The 21672-nt window shown below is 41.7% G+C and overlaps 1 protein-coding gene across 5 annotated transcripts in view; it reads right to left on the bottom strand.

The window, feature by feature from the left end:
- Positions 1 to 21672, bottom strand: part of Ets1 (ETS proto-oncogene 1, transcription factor) — a 130389-nt gene that overhangs the window by 24352 nt on the left and 84365 nt on the right. For 3 of the 5 annotated variants that reach the window (XM_046432662.2, XM_046432664.1, XM_046432665.2), the window contains 4 exons: positions 8146 to 8265; positions 6351 to 6551; positions 3131 to 3208; positions 1975 to 2223 (listed from right to left, as the gene is read on the bottom strand). In XM_046432662.2, the coding sequence (XP_046288618.1) occupies positions 1975 to 2223; positions 3131 to 3208; positions 6351 to 6551; positions 8146 to 8265 (648 nt within the window). Of the gene's footprint in view, positions 1 to 1974; positions 2224 to 3130; positions 3209 to 6350; positions 6552 to 8145; positions 8266 to 15831; positions 15934 to 21672 lie in introns of all 5 variants that reach the window. The other 2 variants (XM_058575281.1, XM_046432663.2) reach the window with 1 other exon arrangement.

Genomic DNA, 21672 nt, shown 5'->3' with positions numbered 1-21672 from the left:
ACCATGATTATTAATAACAATCTGCTAACAGTAATGCTTTCAGTCTGGACCAATCACACCATCTCAGATTCAGTTGGCCTTTGGAATTGGTCTTATTTGCAGCACTTCTAACATACAAAAAGTGGACCTGCACAAAATGGTCTTTCCCTTAAGTTTTTGTGGCCTAAAGCTTGGAGGGAAGAAGTGAGTGGAGCCAAAGAAAAATACCTCATATTCCTTTGCAAGGATCATTTTTGGTTTATAATCATTAGTTTGGGGTTGAAGGGGTGGTGGGGACCAAAACCAAGAACCAAGAAAAGGAGAGGGAAAAGGGGACAATTACACAAATGCAAAGCCAGACGCAATTTTAAAACAATGTGACAGTAGATCTATCCAAAGTTACAATATGGCTGAACCCCAAACCCACAATTCAGTCTCATTACACATATGCAGAGAAAGCACCATGAGAAAGTTGTTCTAATGCTTTGTTTGACCTGCCTGAGAAGAAAGACACACACACACACACACACACACACACACACACACACACACACACACACTTGTGTGAATGTATTTAAATAGACATGCACCCAAAATAAAAGACACTCAGAAAGGGGAAGGCAGAACTGGTGCCGCCCATCCCCTTTGGTCTGAAAACACAAACACCCTGGGGCCCTAAGAAGGACAATTATGGGTTCTGATTTTTGCAGGGACTTTCCCTGCACAGGGCCTGTTGGATATCCCAAGGCTTGCTAGGAGGAAGTGTGAGTCTGAACGCTTAAAGAAGATGATAGTATATATGGCCCAGAATGTGCACTGGTGATCTTCAAAGTAAGGGTGTCTTGGGATCTCCTCCCAAAACCACAGAATGGGCATCACAGGAAGTCAGTCATTGAAACAGAAATCATTAATAGGCTGGCTCAAGTCTGACTTCTGGGAGCAAATGCTTCATCAATCACTGGGCTTAGCTTTCTCCTGTTCCTCGTTCTACTTATAATTCTTTCCCATTTATCCATCAGAAAAATCATCCTTTCTAACTTTTCAGAAATCAGCTAGCTCTTTCTTGGATAACCAAGCCCCTTCTTATAACAGACAACATTTTTCTCAGAAACAAAACAATCTGGACACATTTCTACGTGGACAATACCTCTGAGTGTTTTCCCTGATCTTCGAAGTTGGGTTGTTATTTTACCTTTCTTGCTTCATGTCAACCAACTCTATTTCGAAACATTTACTTCACTGCCAGTGAATGTTTTATCATTATTATAATAGCCATGTCAACAAGAATACCTTCTTTTGGAAGCCTCTGGCCACCTCTTTCCCTGGTCCTCTAACTAAATACACACTTTCACCACACTGTTGATGAGCGGTTCCAAATAAACTGTTGGTTAACCATCTTGTATCTTCCCAAACCAAAGAAGTCACAGGAAGCTAAAAATCTCAGGCTAACAGTAGAGGTCATTCCAGGTACCAAGCCAGGTTCTAGAGTCTGACTCAGGAATACAGTGGAAAGAACAGCAGCACATATGCAAAGCTCACAGGTTTTTCAAGATGGTCATGATTTTCTTTATGAATCAATTTTTCTTTATGTATATCTTGAGCAAAATCCTCTCAAACAGAAAGCCCTTAAAAATGACCAGATTCAAACAGAGTTATTATTTGGATAGAGATCAAATGAAAGTATTTATGTAAAATGTCTACCAACATTTTTGACACTCAATAAGTGTCAAAAATGACTTATCCAAATAAGCCATTTGATTGTTTATCCTACCAAACTTAAATTATTCCATGGACCCTGAGGGTCTTTGTCATCATGATGGACATGACTGCAATTCCATGGAAAAGTCTCAACACCTGGACATTCTAAGTTGGGAAGGCTGAAGCTAAGGAATCTGAAGGGCTAATAATGAGGAGAGAAAATTAGGACCTGAAAATTTCACAAAAGTAGGTAATTCTTAGAAACCAAAGAGCTTTTATAGAAGACAGCTAACCTACCCCGACTGGTCCTCCCCATGCACATGTTGTCTGGGGTTACAACTTCTTGTTTGATGGCAAAGTAGTCAGTCTGTAAGGTGTCTGTCTGGAGAGGGTCCCGCAGAATGACGGAAGGGTAGTCGTTCTCATACTTGAGGGAAAGGAGCTCCTCGGAGCTGATGGGATGGAGTGTCTGGTATGATTCTGTGATGAAGCTGGGCTCTGAGAACTCAGATGGAGGGACGCACTGAGCATGCTCAATACCGTAGCCTGGAGATGGAGAACATTTGCAATTAGAGAGAAGAGAAATGTATACAAGCAGCTCTTTACCACCCACAATGGCCCTACAACATGGAATGAGCTAGTTAACTTAGAGAATAAAAGGGAAAAACTTTGTCAGAAGGCCTTGGGTTTTTAATCTCACTGTGACCCTTGATAAGAAACTTCCTTTTTCTAACTTAATTTCCTTATCAATAAGAGAGATCAAATGAAAGTATTTATGTAAAATGCCTACCAACATTTTTGACACTGAATAAGCTCTTGAGATAAGACAGCTAATATCATTGCTGTTACTGGAATAAAAATTTAACAATATTATTGCTTTATTGGAATAAAAATTTAAATAAAGTAAGAAGGTAAAATGAAAATAAACCTGTTTAGGACTCCCTTTGAAAGTGAGGCCATCAGATAAGAAGAGTCCTGCACTAATTCTGCTCCTCTAGTCACCTCTCCAGGACTTAGCTATTCTTAACTATAAAGCATAAATCTGTTTTCTGGCAAAGCTATATGGCATGCTCTTAAAAGAGGATTTCAGAGGAAATATTGTCATCTCTACTAGTAAAAAAGGAAAGAACAAGGCCAAGATCAAATCCCTAACCCAATCCTCTAATGGCCACTATAGTCTATGGGATCAAACAGATCAAAAGTTTAGGGGTCAAGTTGTAATGTTGTTCCTCTGTAGTGTCTAAGAACTTGCAGGTTCATATGGCAGGTACATAGGTTGAAGCACTATATTTGTAAGAAGTAATTTTAAAAATAACAAAGAGTCTACAGTTAAGAAAATACTATTTTCCATGGAATTACCACAAAGGAGGCTGAGATCAACTGAGATGAAACTTTTCCTAGGGTCCCATTATAATGAGCAAAGAGAAGGAAGAGGAGTAAAGATGCAACTTACTAATGAAGTAATCCGAGGTATAGCGGGATTCTGGATAGGCAGAGTTGACTCCATTAACTTGATACGGTTTCACATCCTCTGCAATGGACAGGGTAGAGAGTGAGATAAAGAAGTCAGCACACAAGTAACACTTGGCCTGAAAGGATCTTGGATCCAAGGACCACAATGACCTCAACTCTTTTTCTAAGAAATCTGCAAATTCATTAACTGAGTTGGTGTCTGAGTCTACCCTGGCTGGGGCCTTGTCTAGTGATGAAATCACAAAAGGATGGCTAAGTTTATTATTTCAGTAGCTGCAAAATGGGATTTAATATCTTGGAAAGAGAATCAGTGAGTAATCACCCAGGGTTGGGAAAACACTCAACCCTGCCTCTCGATGTCTTTCTGCAGTATGTACAAGTATCATGTTAGAGATTAGAATCAAAGGCTTGACTCTGTGTCGGCAGGTTACCAACACTACCTAACCCTCAAACTGATCAATGCAAAACCTATCCAGAAATACACTGCAGTCTTTAGGCAGGTAGATCTTATATCCTCCATTTCTTCTCACAGATGTCTGGGTTTTGTTCTGTGTTTTCCCCATTGCTCTCAGAATTCAAGTTCAGGCCCAGACAAGAAGTGGGGACACTGGTAAGGTGACTCCACTTGGTGAACCACGAGGGCTTGTGTAAAGGAAGAGGAGAGCCACACAGTGAAACTGCTGCCAGATGCCAACTTCCCAGGGAGGTAGAAAGGAACGGAGAGGAAGAGTAACCAAGGACAGAAATGCTTTCTACCAAGCCACTGTAAGCTTAGAATCCTCTAGTTACCCTAAAATCAAATAGGGTAGCCTCTGACTCTTTTTTGGAGCCATCTGACTATAACAATCAGACATAAAGACAGCATGTTGGTTTAGGCTTTTCCTCAGGTATTTGATAGCTTCTTGGGAGCAAAGGCTGATGGGTAAACAAGTTTATGCCTGCACGGGTGAAAAAAAACAGTTCCCAGTTGAGATAAAATGATTAAACTTTCTTTTAGTAGCTTATCAGATTGAAACTTTGGCCTTCCACCCCACCCCAAACAGCTATGTTCTTGGGTGCTGTGTGGCTTTGGTTTCATGACAGAACTGAAGCTATAGCCTCAGTACAAACATCTTGCTCATCTCTTCAAGTACATGAATCTGAAGAGGGATGATTTTTCACTGCCTATCGTGATGGAACGTTGGGTGGGATGACATGATTTCTATTCTCAAACATACTAGATTACAGCCTACGCCTCTTAAATACCCTTATGTTATTTCTTTGCCAAAAGGCAGGCCAAATCTGTCTGAGGGTCCAGGAGCTCCACATGAATCCACATTATTACAGAAAGAACACAGGGTAGGAAATTAAATTTTTAAAGCCAGTCTCAGCAACTTAGCAAGATTCTAAGCAACTTAGTGAGACTCTGTCTCTAAATAAAATACAAAAAGGCTCAGTGGTTAAACACCCCTGGGTTCAATCCCTGGTACCAAAAAGAACATTAGATGCAGTTGTACATGTCTTTAATTCCAAAGTGACTGGGAGGATCACAAAATAAAAAATTAAAAGAGTGGGGGATATAGCTCAGTGGTAAAACATCCCTAGGTTCAATCCCAGTACCACATAAATAAATAAATACATACATACATACACACATACATAGATCCCAAAAAAGTTAAATGAGAAAAAAAGATTTAAAAGTTAAATCAAAAAGTTTAAGGAAATGAGTGGTTAATTGAGGAAATCGCCTAACCTGAGCCTCATTTCACAGACAAGGACCGTAGTAGTCTTTGTCCTTTCTATCTCACGGGGTTATTTTGATAATACAATGAGAAAATGCATTTTAAAGCACTTTGTAAACAAGGAGACACTACATAGATATTAATTATAACCACGATCAAGGCAGGTTTAGACACCCCGAGAGCACCTGGCAGCTCCATCACGATAAACAGAGGGAAACATTATATTGTAGAACACATTTGGGTTACATGGTCTGGTGCAATATGTTGTTGTGTTTAGAAGCCAGCAGTTAAATCAGATCTGCAAGGAGTCTGCCATATCATATCCCTCTATAAACAGGTCGCTCGTGTCAACACCTAGGAGTGGGTGTGCGTGCAGCTATACCAAGAGCATGCCAGTGCTCTGAGAAGACTGCGAAGCTGCCCGCCAGCCCTGGGTAGCAGCAGCCACAGAAAGATTCACTCAACTGTTGATTTTGTTCATTTATTTATTATTTATCAACAGAGAGGCTGAAGAGACCGAATCAAGATCACACTTCTGTGCCCTGAAGAATCTAATTTGGGTCTCTCTTGAGCACTGCAGGAGTGGAAAATATTCTTAAACAAAGAAAGGCATTATATGGAAACAAGAGTGCTAATCCTGAGCTTTGCACCCTTCCCCCGGTGTCTGTGCCAAGGGCTGGAGTTGGTGGACCACAGGGAGAGGGTGGGCCTGGGTCAGAGAGGGCAACGGGCTTCTAGGCTTACAGTCAGCTGGAGGGCACTGCTGACTGCTGGTAACTGCGATTTATTTTAAGAAGAAATACAGAAAAATAAGTGCAAAAACACCCAAGTTTGCCGCCTATTGCTGTTTCTATACTCGGCCAGGGCTGTGGGACATGAGTCACTTGGTCCAAAAAGGTTGGAGGAGGCCGGTAGGGAAGGCCATGTCATTACAAGGTTGCGACACAGCGTCCTGATATAACCTCAGTTGCTGCTCCAGATGTAAAAGGTATTCTGCACCATGAATTCCCATCCAGTTAGCGGGCAGAGAGGCCTGTCTTATTTATGACCTCAGAAAAACTAAGCTTTTCTGTAGATGTGACCAGGTATTATGCGGCTGTAGATCAAGGGAGCATTAAGAGTTCCAGGAGGAAAAAAAAAAAATCCTAAAACTATTCTAGGGTTGGCCGCAGACATTGCTTGTTCAAATAGTTCATGGCTCTAAGAGAAAGACTACATCAGAATTTTGCCCACCAAGAAGTTTCAGGAGTACAAACATGCTAAAGATTAAAATCTGAACTTCCAGTAGAAGAAAAAGAAACAATCACACACTGAGTACCTGCTAGGTGTCAGGCACATCCCCATGGGCCACTTAAGCCAAGGTTGGACACCCACAGATAATGGTACTGGTGTCCCACCACTGGGTCAGTCCTACTTACTTTTACAGCAACTTCACACAACCCCCCCAAAAAAACACACAAACAGTTGCCACACATGTACCTTTTTGCAGGATCTCTAGATGTTCCCATAAGATGTCCCCAACAAAGTCTGGAGCCAGCTCAAGGAAGCAGTCTTTACCGAGGGCACAGAGGGCTGCTCCATTCATGCAGAACTTTTGGAAGTCCACACCCTTCAGACTGAACTCATTCACAGCCCACATCACCCAATCTCGAACATGAGTTTCGGTCCACTGCCGAGGGTCTGAGGAAAGACAGCAAGAAAGGTGGAGTAGATTAGGCTCTGGAAGAGATGCTAAAGGGTCCATATGTATCTGAGGGCACTATCCTATCCACTGAATTAGGAAGCACCAACCTGTGAATTCAGACCACGAGGTGCCTCCATAACCCTCCTATCTTCAACATTCAACCTCCTCTATTTTGCCAGCTAGGAGGAACTGTAGTCAGCCACAAATACTGACATATATGTGAGTATTTCCTGCCTTCCATTCAGGTAAGGCTTTCCATGAATCTCCTCTCTCACTGCCTTATTTCTATTAGGCTTTTTAAAAAGCCCCGCACAAGGGAATAAATGGCTTCCTTAATAGCAATAACAACAAACTGAAGTGTTTTCTACAAATTGCATATCGCTTTCCCTGCTCTTAACCCTTATAATATACTTGGGATCATTATTCTCAATTATTTTTATCTTTGTCAATGATACTTAGTAATAATTGTAGCAATTAGTATTTCTAAGTCATTCGAATGGCACTTGGAAATGACATTATTATGTGCCTATATCATTCTAGGTACCCAGCCAAGTCTGTACACATCACAGGCTCTGCTTTGAGTAGCACTGTAGTACAGACTATATATAATCTTCTTACATGACCTGAGGTTTAATACAGCTATGCCTGCCAATGACACTCAAAGAACTCGGCCGACAGTAGGTAGTAGTGGCCACTTCAATCTAGCAGACTGTGTCATGAGATGCTGGAAAAATCAGAATTCACTTTATTCTGCTTTGTGATCCTGAAAGGATGTTGGGCATTCCTGTCCTCTGAGGTTTGTGGTAAAGTTGTAAAACATGGAAAAATGTGTACAGGTACATTCACAGAATCTATCTAAAGCTTGTGTTTAATGAGGCTGGAAATCACTCATCTAGCAGCAAAACTGTCCTGATCTAAAGAAAGCCTTATTCTTAACAGAAAAGTACACTTTCCACTCTGGATTGCTCACACACACACACACACACACACACACACACAAAAAAAAGCTCCTTGGTGAAGGATGATGTGTTCTAAACTCACTTCTTTCTGATAATTCCAGACCCCTTCCATTCCTGAATAAACCCTTTCAGATAAGCACACCCAGAGGGCAAACACATTTTGCCAAAGTACATGGAAGAGAAAAGAGCAATCAGTAAATTCCAAGAAATACAGCTCACTGAGTTTAACCAATGTTGGCCCAGAATGACTCTGAGACAAAGTTTCCCCAACTTGTCTGACTTTATGATCATTTGAAGAGTTTAAAAAGCATGGATGCCACTATTGATTAAGACTGAATCAATCAGGAATAGGGGCCTGGCCTTAGAAGTTTTCAAAGATAATAGAGCATTTGAATATGCAGACAGCTTCAGGAGTCACTGTCCTAAGACCAAAATGGTGGTGCCAAAACTGGGAGGATGGATCACCATCAATATGCGTATCTATGGTGGTTCTGTTGTATATCTACAACAATCCAGAGCTGCTGATTCAAGTGTAGTTAGTACAGAGTCTGCCTCACACACTACAGATGAGAGAATAGCTTTCTCTACACGTCTGACCCTGGTCTTTGTTTTTCTAACAATAAAAGCATACCTTTTGGGATTCCCAGTCGTTGCTGCTCTTTTGTGAAACCACTGAAAGTAGCTTTCAATGCTTGAGACATCATTTCTTTGCTGCTTGGAGTTAATAGTGGGACATCTGCACATTCCATATCTGTAAGAAAAAATGAAATATTATTCAGCCATAAGAGAAATGAAATTGTGGCATTTGCCTGTAAATGGATGGAACTGGAAACTATCATGCTAAGTGAAATAAGACAATCCCAGAAAACCAAAAGTTCTCTCTGATATGTGATGCTAACTCACAATAAGCAGGTAGAGGTAGGAAAAAATAGAAATACTTTGGATTAGACAAAGGGGGATGAAAGGAAGGGAGGAAGACTGAGAGTAGCAAAGCTAGTATAATTAATCTGACATTACTTTCCTATGTTCATATATGAATACATGACCAATGTAATTCCACATCATATGCAACCAGAAGAATGAGAAATTTTACTCCATATAAGTTTAATATGTCAAAATACATTCTAATGCCATGTATTAAGAAAAGAACAAATAATAAAAACGAGTATATGAACAACAAATTAAACTGGCAATTAAGCATTCATAAATTATAATAGAGTATGGATAGACTGAACGAGGCAAGCTGGAAAAAAAACTATGTTAACATCCTCATCAGAGCAGGTAAAATTTAATGCACTTTCCACAATATGCTAGGCCCCTAATTCTTGCCTAAAATGTCCTGCATTCCTTACAAATGAAACATGCTTATTCTTCTGTATACCTCCAGTAGTTTACCCATACATAGCCCTTACTCTTTTAAAGCATTAGTGTTACTACATATTTCAGTTATCTATGAAAAAGAAAACAATATTTATTCATTGAACAAATAATTATTTAGCATTTGTTATAGCCAAGGAATTAAAGAAAGAAAGAGCAGTAAACAAGTCAGAAATGGCCCTTGGATATCTAATTCGTGCAGTGAATATAGTTGTTAAAATTCTATTGACACAATTAAATGATCAACTACGATGTCCATAAAGGCTTCAAAAGAGAAGTACAAGATGCATGTTAACATAAACAGGAATTCCTGCCAGTCTGGAGAGCCAGCAAAGGCATCCCTTAGGAGAAGAGAGAGATTTGACAATGGATCTGAGGATGCATAGGCATTTAGAAAGTAAAGACTACTAGTCCAGTAGATTTCAAAGCATGGCACACAGAGCAGCTAAGTCAGCACCACTGGAAATTATCAAATGCAAATTTTCAGCCCCATGCCAGATATATTGGGCACAGATTGGAACCCAGAAATCTGTTTTTTAACACAGAATCCAGGTGAGTGACCCTGATGGGCAGTAAGGGAGAGGACCGTAATCCTAGCCAAAGGAAATAGTACAGATGAAGGTAATGAGATCAACAAGGGGATTTGACATGTGTTAGTTCCAAAAAGGTCAATGCACAATGATCAAGGAGCATAGTTGCTTGAGACGATTGAAGAGGTAAGCAGGAAACCTGCTAAGAAATTTATCAATTTATCCTAAGCAAAACAGAAAATCACTGTGGTTTATGCAGAGGAATGAGCTGACCACATCTGGTTTTAAGATAGCCTTGGCTATTCTATAAAAAATGGTTTAGAAAGTGAGTATGAATGGATATGGGAAGACTTGTAAGGAAGTTATGGGCATTAGTTTTGGTGAGAGCTGATGGTGGCTTTGGTGACTAGAAAAAGGGTAATACTGATAAGATAAGCAGGCAAATTTGAAGTGCTGAATACAGTAGTAGGTAAAATCCATAAAATTTGGTTTACATAGGTGGTACGGAAGAGTGAGATATCAACACCTGCAGATTTGCTGACGGGTCAAGATCTGATGCTAGATCCACGTGCATCTTTACCTCTGCTCTGTCCAGCCCCTCCTGCACCTGCCCACCCTGTTCACAGTGTAGGTCCGTAACTATTGCCAAAACAGCCAAAGTCAAACATCTCCTGAATTTACCTCAGGCTCAATTTCTCACCCAAAGATAATCCTTCCTGTGACCTTTGGCAGGGATGCACTTACTGCAATGATTATTTTAGAGGCCTGAATCTTCAGTGTACCACAGGTTGAAATTGACTTATCAAAGGGTGAAGTTTCAGCACAAAGGTACTACACAAGTTCCTTGCTCGTCATTTCTAAACCTTGGCTAGAAATTCCTGAGCATACATAATGTTTTATTGGCTAAATAAAATGGAAACATAGAAGGAAAAAGATAAATAGCAGTAAATATATTGAAGAAGTAAATCTATTGCCCCTGAATGTTGAAATGAATGGAAATTATATTGCACAAACAAAGGGCAGGTGGCACCTTCCCTCCTATTTGCTTTCAGGAAACTGCTCAGAGTTCAGGCTCTGATCAGGAAGGACAGGAGGGCTCACTGTAGCAGCTATCCCAGGATCTGCTAATGACAGGGGAACCGAAGTTCTAGGGAGTGATGATTTGGATTGCTCTGGGGCGTGCCCCAAAAAAAGCTAATGGAAAAATCACCATGCCTCCCTCCAGGAAGATTGACAAAATGATGGAAAATCCCAGCTTGTTAGGGAAAAATAAAACGGGGGGAAGGGATGGGACATTAATTACATAACATCCATTCCTTCAAACAATGGAGGAATCATCAAATGAGTCACTGAGAAACACATCAATGCTCCCCACTAGTCCCCACTCTCCCAGTCAGAGAACGGCTAGGTGGAGGGTTCAGAAATGTCTCCCCTTTAGAAGACAAGTCATTTTCACTCAGAACAAAAGACTGCAGTTAACCAGAGTGTTGCTTCTGAGAGAAGGGTCAACTACAACCTCCCCAATCCCTAGGACAAGGCTAAACATTTGAGTCCATCGACAAATACTTTGTGAATTGAAATTTTCCAAATTTGAATCAACTTTGCTTCCTTCACTCCCATCCAACATAAATTCATGAACTTGAACTGTGCGAGTTTTGTTTTGTGTTTGTTCCCTCCGTTAAATTTATGACTCAATGAAAAGGACTTTACTGATGACGGAAACTGGCCAGGACAACACATGTGGAAATGCAGACCAGGCTAAACGGACAGGCAGCAGTTCTGCTGCAGACTGGAGGTAAAGGACCAGACGGGCCAGGAGGCCCCAGGCACCTCCTAAACATGAGCACCTGGGTAGTGTGATGCCCTTGTGTGGTGAAGGCCATGGATGACAGCAGAAAGCCTAAGAGGATTCCCTAAGTCCACTTCCTCTAACTCCACGCTCTGACAACAGGGTCTGGGCAAGAGTGCTGAGTGGACAATTCTCCACTCAGGTTTTTGCTTCCTGTTTGTGGAGCTGACATTTCCGGGTTCTCACTTGTTCATTCTGAAGGAAGCAGCTGGAGTTACTTTTTTTGCCTGTCCACCTCACTGCCCTCTTTAAAAGCCCAGTCCATGTGCAAGTCAGCCACAGTGGCACAGGGGCCCCATTAGTGATACCTGGTGCTGTCCCTTTGGCTGTGGGATTCAAGGGCTGGATCTCCTGAAAAAGTGCTCATAGACCAACTGTAAACCACCCAGCACAATGAGATACCTGCACGTGGATCAAGGCCAAATGACATCGAGTTCAGAGTTCAAGCTCTTGTAGATAGCATAGCAATGCCCTTGGACCCAAAAAATGCAGAAGAAAAAAATCAGAGCTTTGCCCACATTGGAAAAGTGTGAATACTGGTTAAAAAAAAAAAAAAAAACACTATATGTAAGTGAACAGTTGGCCAGGATTGTCTTTTTTCAGTGGTATGAGTACCATACTTCAATGTTGGTGAATGATTGTGTTCAAAAGTGGATATTAGGAAAGAATTAAATTCATCATATAAAATACTATGTAGCTTTCTCATAACTATAGCAGTTCTGTTAATTACTCAGATCAATAATAATGATGATGAAATCATTACAGGATAGTTACCCCAAGCAGACCTCTCTATTATTCTTTAAACATTTTTGTCATTACCTATTATAATACTTTCACATTAGACACCAAATAGTTCTAGATTTAGGAACAGCACTTAGACATTTAATCAGAACCTCCATAGATGTTAACTAATTATGGAAAAATACTGAAATGGACTTTGTGTTAATAATTACAATATGCTAAATTCAAATAACACATTTGTCTCAAAATGCTGAGAACCCAACCTGAAGAAATACTAGGCCAATACAGTGTACAGTGGATACTCGTCAACACATGCACTGGATATTGGTAACACAAATGGTATAATTAGATTTCTTGCCCACTCGTCATTTTTTAAGATCCTAAATCTGAGTTTATATTTATTTTAATAACCCTAGGTGTCCGAGAGGGAAGTTGTACTAAATAAATACAGGAATCACTATCCAAGACTGCGCAGTGTGGAGGCAGGTGTGAGCAGGCGCTCTCCTTGAATCTGCTGGGCCTACTGAGATCATGGCATTTTCAAGGCGGGAAACATGGGCTCATTTTTCACTGTGGCCCAACTCCCAACCACCTCATACATGTTTCAAGTGAAATGTAAAACAGGGCTTTCCATTCACTCATATGCAACTCAAAGTGAATGGCCGTTCCATTTCCAAGAACCCTTCAAAGGTGTTTCATGCATCTTTTTATATCATTCTCGAGTTCTCCGAATTGGGTGGCTCACGTTGACAATGTTACATAGAATTTAAACTTGAACTGGCTTTTTGTTCAGCCAGAAGTTCAAGACAGACTGCCTCACTGGCCTCCAATTTTCTCTCTATGTTCTTAACAAATGACAAAGAGAAGACTAGAGTAGCTGGGATCCTAGGGTTAGGTGGTAAGGGACACAGCTAAGGACAAGAAAACCACGGCATATGTCCCAGCCTTGTGTACCACTATACAGGGACAAATTCTAGTAGATTAAAACGAGATTAGCCATGTGAGTTGGATTTTGTCATAATCAGAGCAGCATGAACCAAACACAAGGATGAATGATGTGCCTTACATCTGAGAACTATAAAGTTTACCTGGACTATAGAGTTTACCAGGACCCTTCACATATACTGTTTTACCTCTGAGGGGCCTAGAAAGGTATATACAAGATTCTCATTTTACAGGTGAGGAAACAAACTCCACCAGATTAAAGGCTTGGCCTAAATCACAGCGGGGAGAGACCAACCAGGGCCAGAAGCCAGTCTTCCAACTCTTAAAGGCCGGGGTCTTTCTGCTCTATTACACTGCAAATAGGAACAGACCACAAATTAAAAAAAAAAAAATCAGAGCTGAGAAACAATGAAACCTTTTATTTCTTGGTTTAAAAACAGATAAATTTGAAGAACTAATTCAAAATTAAAAACTATTCCAAGAAACCCTGCATTTCATATAGCTAGCCCCATAAAGACATTATTAAAGCCATTTACATAATCATCTGTATTCTTCTCCTTTCCTGGGACTAAGGATAGTGAAGCTTCCTTCCTTCCACATGATGCAGACAGGTTAAATGACAACCTGGCTTCATTCCCTGTTAGCATTCTCCTGAGCCACCCTAATGGGCCACTGTGTACATAATATAAGGTTAATTAATTATATAGAGGCTTAATGAAATGTTTCTTAAAACAAAAGGAAGAACTCTTCTGGTTTATGTGGGTAGGGGGAAAAGAACAATTTCCAAATGAAAAAACAGGATTCTGAAGATAAGGAAAAAAGAGAGGGACATCATGGGGTTGACTTGGCTTGTTGGTCAAAATGTGGGAGTTCTGGGCTGGGGATATAGCTCAGTTTGTAGAGTGCTTTCCTTGCATGCATAAGCCCTTGGGTTCAATCCCCAGCACCACAAAAAAAAAAAAAAAAGTGGGTGTTCTGATCTCACTTTTACAATTGGTGTATTCTCACTAAGTCACTTATTCAATTCATATCTAAAAGAGATCTGCTAAGGGACTGTAGATATAGTTCAGCAGAAAAGCACTTGCCTCAGTTCCATCTCACTATTGAAGAAGGAGGAGGAGGAGGAGGACAGTTCCATCTCACTATTGAAGAAGGAGGAGGAGGAGGAGGAGGAGGAGGAGGAGACAAACGAAGAAGACGACGACGTCAGTTAAGAGGTGGTGTCTATCCTTCATCAGGTTTTACAGTATTCATTTTGTCAATTTCAAGACATACATAAAAGTAGAGGGAACTGTATCATGAACCCCTATTCAGAATCTACCAACCTTTTCAGTTAAAATTTCATCTCATACACACATGTACACACCACAGTGAAGAATGACAAAGCCAATCCCAAGCAATATGTCATTTCACTAATAATTTATTTTCAGATGGATTGTTGGAGATAAAGGAGGATCATGATATGAAAGCTTGCAAGAGGATGATATACTCAAGGACAGAGAAAATAGCTTCAAATTATTTCCCCTAGTTCTTACATTGAGGTTTACAGTTCATTTATTGACCCATCACAGAACTTCTGTTAAAGCCACAGCATCATGATCTGGAAGCTGATAAAGCTGGATCAGAGAAGGATGATTTCTAATGAATTTGGTAGCTGGTCCCTTTGACGCCTACATCCTGCATGCAGAAGGCTTCAGTGAAGATTCTTCCTAACAGCCCATATTCTCATGAACTTTCAACCCTAACTAGAACATACCAAAAAAAAAAAAAAAAAAGCTGAAGATTCTGACAACTACCAGAAGGACAACTTCAAAGTACCACAGGGCCATGATGAAGTTGCCTAAAACAAGCCCCAGTGTAGGAGACAACATCCCCTTACTCCTTTCGACCAAGTGGGGAAATGACTGTGGCCACAGGGACTGATAGCAATGGCTCTAGAGTTGATTGTCCTTGAGAAGTTGCTATTGGCCTCCAAGAGGATGCACCCAATAAAGATGTTCATGTTCTCACTGCCCTCTCTCATTCATGAAAAGATGGAGGGGAAGTAGAGTAGCAGGAACCAGTGTCTTTTTGCTCCTCCACTAGAGGCACTAGAAGCCTGGCAGGCAGGACTTCATCCAAGGGAGCTAATAGTATCCATAACACTTCTGGCTGAGGTTAATGCAAAGAAGGAAGAGAAGTGTCCCTCCTCAGCCCCTGGCTCGGTTTTCATAAAACTAATGATGTGACAAAGTGGTGGGGGACAAGCAGAAATGTTGTCTCAGCAAGAACTAAGCAAGAAATGGCTCAGTGCTACCCATCCAACCAAACAGTCAATCACTGTCACCCAACAATGGGACACTACAATACCTGTAATGGGCTCTCATCACTTAGGGAAATCTACACCTGGTTGGTTGCCTTTCTCTCATACCCAATCCCCTCCAAAACATTGGCCATTAGAAACCACTCCAAGGAAAGGAGAAAGAAGCTGCACATAAAATCCCCAATTTGAGACTGCCCCAAAATGGGAGCCAGTCTCAAATTACAGCATCTCAATTGTTCTGCCAATGCACACAGCCACTAGCGAATGCACACTGTTTGGGTACAACGTGCCAACTCTGAGGTAGACGCCTCTTCGCAGAGGGAAGCTGCCCTAGGACAAAAGAGATGGTCTGCTACAAAACAAAGCATGCTCCAAATGGCACCAAGAAGCCAGCCCTGGGTCCTGCAGCAGGGCCTGAGAAAGAAGCCTGCAGAGACAGCCAGACACGTTGAACATCTGTAGGAAGTGACCTCAGACTTCTCCCTCTCTCCCTTCATCCACCCCCTGCCCCATCCCCCAAAAGGAGTTTTAACACATTATTACCACTGAAGTCCTGAGGATTTGGTGACTCACCAGGCACACACATGGTTCCAATGAGCCCTTGACCATTACATGGTAGGGAAGCAGGAAAAACAAATGAAAGCAGTTGTAATTCGGCAGCGCCGGAGTTCAGACCTGCCAGACAAAAGGGATTGCAGGCATGTTCCCAAATTCGTTCAGGCACCTGACATGCAAAAGCTATTTTTAATCACTGGATTTATTTCTTTCCTAGCCCCTCCACCATCCTCACCTCAGCAAATGTATTGGAAGGCAGAGCACGGCCCAAATCAACTCCAGGTGTTCAGGGAAGCCCAGAAAGGCTCTTCCGTTCCAGGATCCAAGCCAGCAAGCAGAACCACCCCCTGGGTCCTGCATTTAAATTTTCTCTCTGTGTTCCTTAGAGTAGTTCAAATCTCCCACCCAAAACATTGGGCAAACAGCCAGAAAGAGAGGAGATATTTGAATGAAGGTGCCCTGCTAGAAAAACTTCTAGATATGTGTTATCTCCAGCAGTTTTGGCAAATGAAGGCACATGAAACAGTCTCAAAGCTCCTGAGATGGAGCTTGCTTTCATTCTGTACCATGCTCTACCTGCCTTGCAATGAGGATTACATGAAAGGCATTTGAAAATGCCAACACCTAATACATAGTAGATGCTCAATAAATTATTGGTGGCATCTTATAAAACATAACTGAAAAAATACACGATTGTACTACCTAATGCTTAGAGAGACAACAAGGAGAAGGGATGTGACCATTTCTCCAGATACAAACAACTGAGAAAATGAGCAAAAAAGAAGGAAAATCAGATTCTGAGACAGAAGTGGAAATTGAAAACACCTAAAACTGGCTCTTTTTTTTTTTAACAGATTAATTTCATACCTCTTCCTCATCCTTTTGTGGCAATTATCTGAAATATGTTTGCCATGACTACACTTCACAGCTACATGAATCCAATTGGCCTCTGTTTTTTAAAAAAAACTTCCCATCAATATGGCACAAAATCAAAGTATAATTTTGTATTCAAAACTCTTTTCTCTACATTTGGAATTTGCCAAAACTCAAGTTACATTTTACCATAGTCATTTATGGGCCTTTAAATTAATGCCACTCTGATTAAAAACCCCAGTACTGGGGGCAGAAAAAAGATAGGAAGAAATAAAAGAAGGAAGGAAAAGAGAAAGAGAGATTTGAAGAATAACTTAAAGTTTTGAATGATCACTTCAAACCATGTACAAAGTGCTTCACATGTTTCAAATCATTTCCTATATACATGATTACACTTGACTCTCACCAAATAACTTATTTTTATAAGTCCAAAATGTCCCAGAGCAGTATGATTTCTTTGTCTTAAAAAACACAAAGTCCCAGCCACCACATCACTAAGGAGGAAGAGGGAGCATGACCCTTTCCTGCAGCTCTACAGCCAGCCATACTGCATCCAATGGGTTCATCCCATGATGCACTTGGGTGTGTGCACGCTCACACACGTGCCCACACACATGCTAGGGATGGAACTCAGGGCCTGTAATATGCTGGGCAAACACTCTACCACTGAGCTACACTCCCAGCCCTATTCTGAACAAGGGAAACGCTTACCTTGCCCTCAACTAAAATACTCACAACTGAGTCAGGCTTTTGGTATTGACATGGATAATCCCACCTGAGAAAATGGAAAACATTTGATGTCCCACATCTTCCTATTATCCCAGCTTCTCCTAGCAGTCTTTGAGGCTTCCACCTCTAAGATGCTAAAGATGCCAGTTAATTTGGAATAACCAATTGATTTTAATTTCACTTATTCCTTCCTATATTTATCACTATGGCTATTTGGACAGAATTCTTCATTTAAAAAGCATTTTGTCCAATCCTTTAGTATGACCCTCAAAACAACCAAGTGAAACCTCTTCCCCACAGGCAAGGAAACTGAGACTCAGTGCTTTCTGCAGATGAGAAGAGCCTCCATCACTGAGACTTTCTGCAGACAGCAGTACAACCCAGAGTTACAGGCACCGCTGCACATCTTACCAGCACTGGCCTGCACCAAGCCCCGGCCCAGGGCCTACTTGGCACTTAGTCGGGGGACAAAGTGGACATGGCCAGGAGGGGTCCTGAAAATCACCAGGAAGGCTGGACTGGTCAAGGTGGAGGATCAGGAGTTTTCTTTTTGGGCAAAGGAAAAATCTGGGCAAACAAATGGAGTAGAGCCCATTTATTTAGGCTGGAAGAGGTAAAGTTTTTCTGCACTTTTGAACTGTTTTCTCAAGGCCTGCCTCTCCCTCCCACGCAGGAAACAAACACAGAGACCGGCCTCTTTCCAGAGGGTGCTCCAGTGGCTCAGAGCTAGCCTGGGAAGGACAGAAGGAAGAGAGACTTTAGAGAAAGGAGACAGGAGCTGGGGACAGATGGGCCATGGCCATAGGAGGAGGAGGAGGGGGACATGGGCAGCCAGGGAGGAAGCAGGACCTGGGAAGAGAAAGAGGGGAAGAGCTGGCAGAGAAGGAGGCACAGAGGGAAGGAAAGCAGAGAGCAGAAGAAGGGAATATTAGAAAAATTTTAACCAGATTAAAAAGAGAAAGCAGGATAGGGACAGGCTGGGAGGAGGCAGCCACTTACTCTCAGTTGATCAAGTTCAGAAAACAACACTTTTCCATAAGTTTTGAAAGGAAATTCTCTCCCCACTTTCTTATTTATTTATACATTATATAAATACATTTTTAAACCAAAAAAGGGCTGTCTTTCCAATGGGAAAAAGCCTTGTTTGAGATGAAAGCCAGTCTTCAAAAACCCCTCAAAGGAAGCTGAAACCCCACATGTCTTGGTGCTACAGAAAGAAAAACAAAGTGGACATTCTTCCTAGTTCTAAGGCTTTTTTATGCAGATGTGTTTTTCTTTTAATAAATAAATCTGGACAGAAAAGGAAAATGCACACCCATACACATTCACACAGCACGACTGTCTGTTTTCAACCCAGGGAAACCACGATGAAAAATAAAAATATTTCATTCCATTTTCCCAGTGTAGGAGACAAAGATTCTCACTATGCCAGGCACTGGTGTGGAAGCAAAGCACTACACATGCAGCCCACACTGCCCAATCGACAAAGGAATGAGAGGTGATCCAGGGAATGGCAGAACCTAGGGAAACCCACCATCTGTCCCCAGAAGTCACCTCACCTCAGACACCAGCTGCTCCCCTCTCTGAGCCATTCCATTTCATTCATAAGCCACAATAATGATTAAAAAGTGATCCTACACATTAAGTTAAATCTGCCTTCTTAAGAGTTCCATCCATCAACCCCAGTTCTGTTGGCTGAAGACACAGTGTGCAAATTTAATCTTTCTTATCTAAAAGTTTTCAACTGCTCTCCTTTGTCATATCTTCTGTCCAGGTTTTAAAACTCCCAGATTCCTCAAACTACTCATGATGACATGGTTTTTGGCCACCCACCCCCACCTAGAAGCATTTCTATGTCCCTAAAGATCTTCATAAGCGTCTACAGACAAACATACTTCTCCAGATCAAAATGAGACCAAGTTGATCACTGTATCCTGCAAGCGTTGGTCAGTGAAGTCTAGGACAACATTAACAGTCACTCAAAGTACACTGCTACCCCCCCCCACATATAAACTGATATGGAGCCTGTTCTGCACCTATTGACTGGATTTTATTAACCTCAAAGTAAAGTTTTACATTTCTCCACATTAAACTTCACCTTGTTTGTTTTGCCCATGTGTAGACACTTTTTTATATCATGAATCCATCCTCATCCTATCATCTACCCATCTCATCTTTGCACCAGCTGCAGCTTACTAAGTATGTGTTCTGCGTCTTTCTCTATTCTAAGCCCCTGATGTTGTTGAAAAGGCAATGACCAAGTGCTGAGCCCCCATAACATAACACGAGAGACCGTGCATTACTTTGACACTGACACATTAATCAAGACCCTTTGGGTATAGTTGCTCAATGAGTTACAAATCCTCCTGACTTTACTATCATCAGAGCCACATATTTTCATCTCGACCACAAATATATCACGGAAAAACTGAGACAAAAGCATTACTGAAATCAAAAGATGAGGCCACGATATTCCAGCGGCTCTACAATATGAAGTCAGTTCCCCGCTTCAGTTTCTCCCTAAGCACCAGACAAATGCAAAGACAGGATGGGAATGGCTGAGCTGAGATTCAGACTTTTGCACAATAGAGAAAGGCACAGAAAAAAAGGGGGAAAGAGTGGAGAGATAGGAGAGAGGGAGAGAGAGAGAGAGAGAGAGAAAGCATGCTGCTGCACAGCAAAGCTTTGCTTCCAGAAACAATGGGCAGTTAAGAGAACAATGGCTACAGACAAAGTGTTGGTCTATTTATATCTGCCACAGTGAGTCCCAGACAGGAGGAACTGGAAGTCTGCCCTGTATGCATAGCTCCAACTGGACCCGAGCTAGGAGGAAGATGAGGTCACCAAGAATTTTGCCTGCTTAGGAATGGGCTTCTTTTTTGCTCACACAGCTCCTGCTTAGCCCAAAGGATCTCTTTAGCCGAGAGAAGAAGTTTGCTTGCCCACTTCTGTAGCACAGCCCCGCTGAGAAGGGTTGGTTCAGAAAGGCAGCTGCTGCTCTGCCCAGCCCAAAGCAATTAAGGCCTCTCTCTACAGAGGTCACAGGAAGGCGGAGATGCCAAGGACAAACCAACGGATCGATGGAGGTCAGCTCTATGGTTCCTGAGCCAACAGTCTTATCGGTCTGTTAATTACACATGTTTAGGGACACCATAAAAGAGTTTTTCCATGGGAAAGTTCCCTCCTCACTTCTCTGGAGCTGAATAAAGAGGCCAAGAGCTGATATTCAGAGATGTGTGCAAGGAATCTCAATGGAAATCTCTTCTTTCCCTCACCTTCGGCCCTTGTAGATGGTTTCTGTAGTTTCTGGAATTTCACCTTTGGCTCTAACATGATTTTGGAGTGATAATCAATTTTAATCCTTCCCAACTGTGTTATTTATATTCTTAATCCACCTGCAGGTTTACTCAAAAGGGCCACCAGTGATCAGATTAGCCTGCAATAGACACCAAACTGAAAATGCATAGCATCTGGGCCCTAGAGGATGCACAGAGAAAGAGGCATAGGAATGAGACCCTGCGGGCAGTCACCTCCTTTATCCTGAGTGTCACCAAAGCTCATGGCATTAAGGCACAACAAACAGTCGGCAACCACATCCCCTGGACCAGTCCACATTACAGCCATAAGAATTCTAAGTGCAAAGCTGGGATCTGCCAAAAGCAAGAAATTCGGGACTTAATACTGATTCTCCTGCAAAGTGGCTTTGGTTTTCCACCCATGCCTCTGCCTTCCTGTCACTGACTTCCTTTCTTGTTCCTTAGGGACAAGGACTGAGTCCACAGGGACTCAGTCCTGTGCCTCTTTCCCTGTGCCATCCTCCAGGGCCCAGATGCTATGCATTTTCAGTTTGGTGTCTATTGCAGGCCAATCTGATCACTGGTGGCCCTTTTGAGTAAACCTGCAGGAGGATTAAGAATATAAATAACACTGTTGGGAAGAATTAAAATTGATTATCACTCCAAAATCATGTTAGAGCCAAAGGTGAAATTCCAGAAACCAATATTTGAGTGGGTAGAAAGGAGTCCTAAATAAGATTATTTTCCTCCTTTTCATTTAAATAGCTTGAGATATTTCATGGCGAATATGCCAGGTATTGTTTCCATATTGAGGGGGAACTAGTGGCAAGCATTTAATGCTTTATAATTTAAAAGCTTAAACACAGAGAGGCAAGGGCTAGACATTTCTGGGGTCATCGGCTGACACTAGTTACATGGAAAGAACTAGGTTCCTTCCCCAACCCCACACTCTCTTCATTAT

The sequence above is a fragment of the Marmota monax genome, unplaced genomic scaffold (genome assembly GCF_021218885.2).
Source record: "Marmota monax isolate L192 unplaced genomic scaffold, Marmota_monax_Labrador192_F-V1.1 WCK01_AAM20220418_F8-fsc00062, whole genome shotgun sequence".
Classification (NCBI taxonomy): domain Eukaryota; kingdom Metazoa; phylum Chordata; class Mammalia; order Rodentia; family Sciuridae; genus Marmota; species Marmota monax.
Note: the sequence above shows the minus strand (reverse complement) of the source record. Positions and strands in the feature narration are given on the sequence as shown.